Here is an 8,893-nt window from a genome sequence, read left to right as displayed (position 1 = left end):
TGAAACTCATCAATTAACTATCTACAAGCCACCAACCCAAAGTGTCTTTCTATGTTTATTGGCTAATATTTTGGAACCATTTTACACTGTTACAAAACAGCTTTGGTTTTGTTTTTCTCTTATGTTGAAGGCTAGAAGTGTTTTCCATTTTGTTTTCCCCACACCTTTCTCTGTACAAGATGATACAGAGATTAAACTGATATCAATCTCATCAGCTAATGACTTTAAAGGCAAATAAACATATTTGCATATAAGTAAAATGTTACTAGTTTCAGTAGCTACAAGTCACATTATTATATATATTATATAATCACATTATATATTTTTTGCATATATTCTTAAAGCACAATTGTACTCATTGTATTAGACATTCATCACAGCTTAATGCTTCTACGTCCTCATGCCCAGCTGCGCTTGCCATGGAGCATCTCAATGAGCAGGTTGTGGCAGGGAACCTCACCACTCAGGTGTTTGCAGTACAGGTAGTCTTCGGCGAGGCTGCTGAGAGAGCGTAACTCTGTCAAACACGGCAGCAGATGAGCAAAGCGCCCAAGGAGGTGAGAAGAGTCGCACAGTGTGTACTCTAGCAGGGCTCCCTCAATCTGCTCCTGAACACTCTCTATGAACTGATGGTCTTCAAGCTGGTTCACATCTGGTCAGTGGGGGAGAGGGGAAGTAACAACCAGTGAATGTACACAGATCAAAGCTTGTCAAACCTTTTCATATCATGGAGTAGAGAACTGGAGTATCAATGTTAGTTAATAGTTATTCTTCCTTTTCATCTGATAATAAAACCACTAGAACCAAAGGTGTGACCCTGAGTCACCCAAGTTCAAGGATAAAAAAACAAAAAAAACAAATGTTGTTTAAAAAGTGTGCCACAAATCAATATATATATATATATATATATATATATATAAATAAAATAAAAATTGTTACAGTTGTTCTACTCACACATGGTAAAGAATAGAAAGTCCAGCAAGTCCACACTGATCCACTACTGTTTGAACCAATACGACAGCATCCAATCAAGTTGCAAGGGACAATCAGAAAGTACTACCCCGAGAGCAGGAGCTATGGCTTAGAAACTAGATGTAAAACCTGGCTCCTCTGCAGGTAAAGTTCCTGAATCCTGTGCCCCTGCAAAAGTTCTTGCACTAGCAACAGGCTATAATTTTACAGATGTTTGCGTGGTTAGCACCAGTTATATCAGAACTAGAGAGTATTTCTTCACTGAAAGAAGCAAAAAATGGCACTGAAAGCTTTTCTCCATAGAAAAGATGTTTTCTCTTTTCTCCCGACTGGCTTCAGTTAAGAGTTTTAATATGTTATTTGGTTATTTGATCTGATTGGTGAAAGTTAGCCTGTGATAGTGATTTGGTGCTTGCCTAAACAGTTTCCAAGGATGATTTCCCAGATGGTTATATGAAACAAACTATCTTGGTTATGTGAAACAAACCATCTGGCGACTCAGATTAATTGACAGGTATCTTAACTAAAAGCACACATATGGAATAATTAACCAAGAACCCATCAAACTCGAAGTCTTTTTCTTTCAATATGAAGCTTTATGGATAAGAAGCATCAGATATCACTAACCTGGGTTAAAGAGGACAAGGAACTTGATGCATGCAAACTCTTGGCGGTCCACTTTTAGAATGTGGAGCTTCTCAACCAGCTCCTGTCCTCTCTGGACTAGGCTGACCAAGGTAGGACCAGCATGAGAAGTTATGGCTGACAGCTCCATCTGAACCAAAGAACCCAAGTATTGACATTGATCAGGAACTGTCATGGATATCCCAATCATGTCACTTTTTTCTGATAATACACAGGACAAGGGATAATAAAATCAAATAGACACAACAGCAGTGTTAGAAGAATGTGTGCTAACATTCACAAATCTTCTGGTCGGTACCTGTACCTGCAGGTGGTGGGGTGGATGGATGGCTCAAACACATTCAGGACAGTCACCAGGAGACTGGGGTTTGTGTCCCATGTGAAACCAAAATTTAACGTTGACTTATTTAAAGTTTTAAGTTACATAATGTTACGGTACGTATAGGGTGCAACTAAAATGTTTTAACCCAAACCACAGTGTTTTCCTAAACCTAACCAAGTAGTTTTGGTGCCTAAACTGGGACCATTTCACAATGTTAACCATGTGTTAAAAAAATACAGGCAATAGTGAGTTTCTATAGAGTCCAGTCTGCCCTCAGTCAATGTGAGAGGAAGAATAAATAGAGCCAGGCAGAGCAGCTGCTAGCCAACAGATGGCTGCTGAGGACTCTGGAGGAGAGCTGAGCTTCCGGGGCCATTTACAGATTGGAGGATAGCTCTGTATAATTAATTTGTAGTTATTTTTTTTTACTTTTGGGATTAACAAGTGGATGTACACTCTTGCCTGTCAACCTGTCTGCAGCAGCAAGCCGCAGTGACATTACTTCATATTTATACAGTGACGAGACAAAAAAGGAGCTGGTTGTACTAAGTTGTACTACATGGTAAATTCTGAAAAGATGTATCTGATTCCAGCTATTGGTTGTACCAAGTTAGCATATTGCCCTGACTGAACCAAACTCCTTTTAGAAAACACGCATTTGAAAAGTTATTTGCTTGTCGTCTTGCGGACAGACCTGTCAAAGTATGAGTTCAGACTTTTTTCAAGTCGGCATCATGATGTAGTTATTTTAGGATCCTTTTGATCCGTTTATTTCAATTAAATCATAGCTAAGTCTGGTGGGTTCATACAACTGTGGTAAGGTCATATAGTAACCAATTGGCATTTCTGTTAAGAGAGTTTGAAAAGTATACAGTATAGTATACCTTTTCGAGGGAATTGCAAAGTTTATTATGCATGTCTATCTGTACTTGAACAGTGTCATGGCATTGAGGGTTTGAGGAGGGGAAATGCTGCCCCCTATTTCTTTGGCGCATGTGGCCAAGGATAACACATTGCACCTTTAAACACTGAATGGAAATGTTAGGGAATTATATGTGACAGAAATCAGATGTTTTCTCTAAGGAATAAAGGAGAGACTTCCTTCCCAGGAAATGTGATTTCCCTTCTCCAAACAATGGATGCTATTATAGACGTATCGTAGACTAAGGCACGAATGCCCCACTTACTCGACATGCTATGTAGCCCTTTGCTTTCTCTGTTTGGTTTCTAAAATATATTTTAATTGTTACAAATACAAATAAAAGAGATAAACAGAGATTACTCACCTCCTGTCCAGTGACCAGAAGCAGACTGCCCTCTTTGCCATACAGGACCTGTCTGGAGATGATGTCCAGGAGCAATAGATCACTCCAGCAACTGTGCAGCAACTTCATCTGGTCACTCACCTTGAAAGAAAGAGTTTAAGTACAGGTTTTATCCAGCTCATCGTCTGCAGACTCTTTCACTCAATCTGAGCTTGCTCCAACCAGGACAGTCATTGTGAGTATGCTAACACAGAATGCCTGGATCACCTGACAACTCTTTCTTTTGTATGTTGAACTATTTCTGTAGGCTTGATAATTTGGGGACCTAATGAAGATGGTACAACTGTGCGCACATTCCAATTATTAACTACAGCAGCTGAGAAATGTATTTGTTCTTATTTTGACATGGAGAAAATGCACAAATCAAATTAATACATTTCTCAATTAAAAAACAGTTGGCATCCCAGGAGCTTCTGTTCTCCCCAAGAGTGAACGTCACTTATTGGTTTATGGAGTACCGTTTTGAAACCTTGAGTTTGGCGTTATGGTCCATGCCATGACAGTTTGTTGGAGCCAGCGGAGGTGACATACTGCCAGTTGAGCTGCACAGTTTCAACTCGTCCAGAGCAGGAAACAAAGGTGATTCACCTGGTCACACAAGATCTCCTATTACAGCTAAGCAGTACACTAAAATATGTTTCTGAAACGGTTTTAGGTGAGAAATAGTCAACACAGTAACAGAATCTATTTGATCAGCACTGCCTAGCCCACTGAGCTAATAAATTAAGTCAGATGTCGGCTCATTTCTCCATAAAGGCTCTTGTATACTCGCCGTTCCCGAAAAGAGGAGGCCAGATGCCGGAAAATTTGGAAGAACCTCCGCGACGAATTTGGAAAATCAAAAAAGAGGTCGCCATTGTTTACCTTTTTCTTCTTCTTTTAGTGGGCGTCAGAATGCAAGAAATTTTCCTCAGTTGGCAAATTTTTATTTAATTCATTCTCCAATGCAGTGAAGGTATCGGTGTGTTATTGCAGCCAATGGAGCTCCCCCTGCTGGCCTTTACATAAAAAGACTACATAAACAATAGGTTTAAGACTTCCGCGTCCATTATATATACTGTCATATAGTATATATATAAATAAATGTATACACACAGATATATATATATATATATATATATATCTGGCCTCAAGCAGACATGAGGAGTAGGCTACAGACATTTCTTTCACAGACATTTTTACTATACTATGTTCTAAAATCAGTAAGTATTCAGTTGCTCATTACAGCTGAATCATCTGATTTCTGTCAGCAGAGTGTAATAACTGCTGAGACAGTGTTTCAGTCACTTGGGTCAGCTGGTCTGTGTGTGTGTGACTCGTCCTGTCAGCATATGCTCATCACAGTCAGCACAGTGCAGCGGGGAAGCACAGGGCAAAGATGAGAGTGGATGTTCCAATGTGTGAATTTAAACCTTGTGTGTTTGTTTGTGTGTGCAGGTGCATGTCTGCCCATGTTTGCATCTGTAGTTCAGTCTGCAGTCACTCTGACATAAGGTTTTAAGACTAGGTTTTATATAAATTAAATGTACTAAGTAATATTTAACTGGTTGTGGAACAGTCTCAGTTTAATACTGATGCCTCTATATAACCTACATAAACAAACAAGACCATCGGAAAGAATATTTAATATTTCTATATAGTTATTCTTAATGCCTGCCACTGGGTCCGATTTTCTTTTAAATCAATGAAACACAGTGGTAGAAACACAACCAATTTTGTTCACAGGTCCCACCAGAATCAACACCTAATGAAAGTTCCTTGTAGGAACAATGTCGTCATCATCATCATCATCATCATCATCATCATCATCATCAATCATTTCTACTAATATAATTGTTGTTGCTGTGCACCTTTTTGTCTGTCTTTCTATCTTCACCACCCACCCCTGCCCACCCTCTTTCCAACCCCAACTGGTCGAGGCAGATGGCTGACCCCCTAGAGCCAGGGTCTGTCCGAGGTTTCTGCCTTTTTAAAGAAAGTTTTTCCTTGCCGCCGTCGCCAAGTGCTTGCTCATGGTGGGAACTGTTGGATGTCTATCAATAATTTTTTAAGGAGTACGGTCTAGACCGGCTATGTTTGAAAAGTGTCCTGAGCCTTACTGACAGATGTGAGAGCGCTATCAATCTTCCCAGCTAACTCTTCACTAAAGAATAAACCTGAGAACAGGCAATGTTCAGGTCGTTAGTCATGAATGATCAAAGATAAGCATGCAGAAAGAGCACTGGGCTTTGAAGCACATTGGACATAGTGGCCAAACTGTGTAATTACAGCAATGGTGTCTGTCACAGGATGTTCACTGACCCAAAAAGACCTTTTCCATAAGCTTACATTGGGAGAGAAGCGGCTTTAAAATGGTGGATAAATTTTTTTGAGTGTCACAACCCCTGCAAAATAACTAATTTCACTATCAGAATCTGATCCATTCAGTACAATAACATTTGGAAAGTCTAGAAGATGCGCACGATTAAATCATTGTATTGTAACTTTTAAATTTTCTGTCTGTATTCTGTTCTTATTTATTTTACAATCATACTTAGACTCAGACTTAATAGGCTTTTCTGTCTCTTTGGTCTCTTTGGTTGTTATAACTGTGTACTTTTTAACTGCAGGATGGTCAGATATAGGCCTACAGTGTATTTTTCCAACATTTTCTTACACCCCTTAAAACCACTAGGGGTCGCCAAAGCTTGAAAGCCATTCCTCCAATGTGCTTGCTCTATGGGCCACATGATGCGGAAGCATATACGGAAGATCCGGGTAATTTGATTAACTTTTTTGGCTTCATGCGCCACTAAGCAACTTTCATAGGAATGAACAGAGCCAGCCTCCAACGCTGTACCCAGTTATTCTTAATACATCCATCGTTAAAGATGGTGGGACAACAGAAAAACAACATGGACATGGACATATATAAAGAACATATGAGTCTACTCTTTAGTGTAAAACGAAAAAAGGCTGATATGGACTAAGTGAAGGTGTTTCTAATAGTTTAAAAACCAAAACCAGCTGACAGGACCTTACCTTCAGCTGTTTGAAGAAGATGGATGTGCGTGCCCACTCCACGATGGAGAAGAGCGTCTGGTCAGCCATGAGGCACATCAGGCTGAAGGTGTTGAGGTTTCCGTGTTTCTCCCAGACGGTCTGCTCCTGTAGGAGACGGGCGGTGATCTTGCTCTGCAGCTGGAGCTCATCTGGATCGCAGCGCAGGAACTCCATCACTAGCTGAGGCATCCTGGGACCTTGCGGAGAGAAAGCTCTCAAGTGCAGCTCGTCTGAGCCTACCCCTGTAGCGGGGCCTGGTGAACTTGCGCAGTTGTTGGTGCGCTCAGACTTGATGGTCCAGTTTGAGAAGGAGGTGCCCTGGTACTGGGTGGCAGCCGGTGAGTATGAGGGCAGGAGCAGTGACTGAGGCTGGTAGCCGATGCGATCATTCTGTGCTGCAGGTAGGGAAGTGCTGTGAAGGACTGGGACTTGGTGGAGGCCACCAGTGAAGGTTAAGTCTCTCTGATGGGTTGAGGAGACCAGAAGTGGGCTACTCTCTATTCTGAATCCACTTGCTTGAATCAAAGCCTTCCTCTGCTGCTTGAGGGCACGATCACGCTTGTACATGGGGCCAAACTTGTTCCTGCCACCTCGCATCCGATCTGCACGAACAGCTGATGAGAAAAGTTCATTTGTTCAGAGCAGTTTTTTACAAGCTCTGTGCTGAAAACCCTCATTTTTGAGGCCCAAGACAACATTATGACTGACATTCCAAAGCTTCATGGGAGGTCACTTGTGTGATGTACACAAAATGTATGGTCACATTATTTATTACCTTGATTTTGTTACAGTTTTTAACTTTATATGTTAAATAGATAAAGGTGAGTTTATGTGTTTTAAAGGGTCGTGTTGTTAGGATGACTAGGATGGCCAGATTTTACTGTCCAATAAGATGATTTTAGTTTAATATTAAGGCAGAAATTAGTGAATGTAATAACAGAGATTGTGGATATTTTAACTTTGGTTTTGATACTCTTGATGTAAATTATGTATTGACACATTTCAGAGATTAGATGTGTAATAAAGGCATACAAGTTATTTTGATGCATTTTAATATTGAATAGCCTTAATAGCCTCTATATCCCTTTATAGGTGGATATAAGAAACATGCTGTGAATACAGTGAACACAATGAGCCAAAGTACAAGAGACAATGACTGTTTGGATTCGGCAAATGTTTATTAGATGTAAATTGAGAAGACGCTGAATAAGAAAAATATCAGGAAAACTCATCTCTGATCAATATTCACAGGAACTAATCTGCTCAAAATTCATCAAAATCTCCGGTTTTACACAAACAGTTATTATGCAGTTATTTTGTTCAGTGTTTGGGTTCATTGTACAGTTCATCAGTTGTTTTCTACTGTTATTATTATGCATTGAATATAATATGAAACATCTATAAAATATCTCACTTAGTCAGTTTGCTCAATGATAGAAAAGGTTTTCTTAAGGAAAAATGTTGGGAACCACTGATTTAGATGATACAGTGTCATTAGTCAATACATAGGGCAACAATACAACAGGGTCCCTATCCTAGGGCAAATGTGTAAGTACAGGGGAAGAAGACAGAAGGAATAGGGTGTTTTTTTTTAAGAGGGAGGGAAATAGATTTTATGTTCTGTTGTATCATCAGATCATAAAATATACTCAGGAACTTTTTACCATCTTTTTTTAGCATGCAGGAGTAATTCCAGCTGAGGAGAATGTAGGAGAAATATTCCATATTACAGTGTAGGTCCAGGCTGTGTAGGCTTTTAAATAAAGCGTTTCCCCAGCTTTTTCACTTCTTATTAGATTTTTTTTGGCTTTTTTCAGAAGTTGTTTGTATAGAATATTGACCATTACTTATTGAGGGCATATTTACACAGTACAGTCTATCACAAAAATAACTACTATTATCATCTTCCTGTCTACAAATGTTATTGTTGCTGTTTATATATAAATTATATTTTTACATAGTCATTTATATTTACCTTGTTGTGCTAGTTTATTTTGCTGTGCATATGCCTATTTCTGTGTGTGTACATTGAGAGCAATGTAAAACCTGAGTCAAATTCATTGTATGTGCACACATACCTGGCCAACAAAAGGGATTCTGAAACAAAAAAGGAAATTTTGGAATTAAATTAAAAGCCTCTGGGTAAAGCAGATTGCCAGATGGCAACATTTGTATGGTTGTGATAGTCTGTCTTCTCATTTTTAGGCAAAAGAAACAGAATGTAGAGCTTATTCCTGCACACTTACTGCTCTCTTCAAAAAATCGAATTATGAAATAAACATTTGAAGGTTTTACGCTGTAACTATATATCAAAACGTTTAAACCAGTACTTACAGGGTAATTTCATTGTTAATTTGACTTAAATGACTATGATACTATGATTATTTATTTGTAACATTAACATGCCCTCTTTGCGCAGAAACACTGCCTTTGATCCTATCCCTTTGATACTGTAGGCTATATGTGATGATATGGATGGTCTATATGTAAGCTTAAACCGGCAGGACGGTATGGCTACATCAGATGAACTAATTTTAGGAGTGATGACTTATCATTACTATAACCGTATTATTATTATTATTATTAT

The 8,893-nt window shown here is 39.2% G+C and overlaps 1 protein-coding gene across 1 annotated transcript in view; it reads right to left on the bottom strand.

Annotated features, from left to right (window-relative positions):
- Window positions 1–398: 398 nt before the first annotated feature.
- Window positions 399–8,893, bottom strand: part of LOC118332806 (nuclear receptor subfamily 5 group A member 2-like) — a 14,023-nt gene continuing 5,528 nt past the window's right edge. Inside the window, exons 4-7 of the mRNA XM_035668236.1 lie at window positions 6,286–6,920; window positions 3,226–3,345; window positions 1,600–1,747; window positions 399–652 (exon numbers count right to left, since the gene is read on the bottom strand). Coding sequence (XP_035524129.1) covers window positions 399–652; window positions 1,600–1,747; window positions 3,226–3,345; window positions 6,286–6,920 — 1,157 coding nt within the window. The remainder of the gene's footprint in view (window positions 653–1,599; window positions 1,748–3,225; window positions 3,346–6,285; window positions 6,921–8,893) is intronic.

This window comes from Morone saxatilis, unplaced genomic scaffold, assembly GCF_004916995.1.
Source record: "Morone saxatilis isolate NCDOM2014 unplaced genomic scaffold, NCSU_SB_2.0 Contig21, whole genome shotgun sequence".
Classification (NCBI taxonomy): Eukaryota; Metazoa; Chordata; class Actinopteri; family Moronidae; genus Morone; species Morone saxatilis.
Note: the sequence above shows the minus strand (reverse complement) of the source record. Positions and strands in the feature narration are given on the sequence as shown.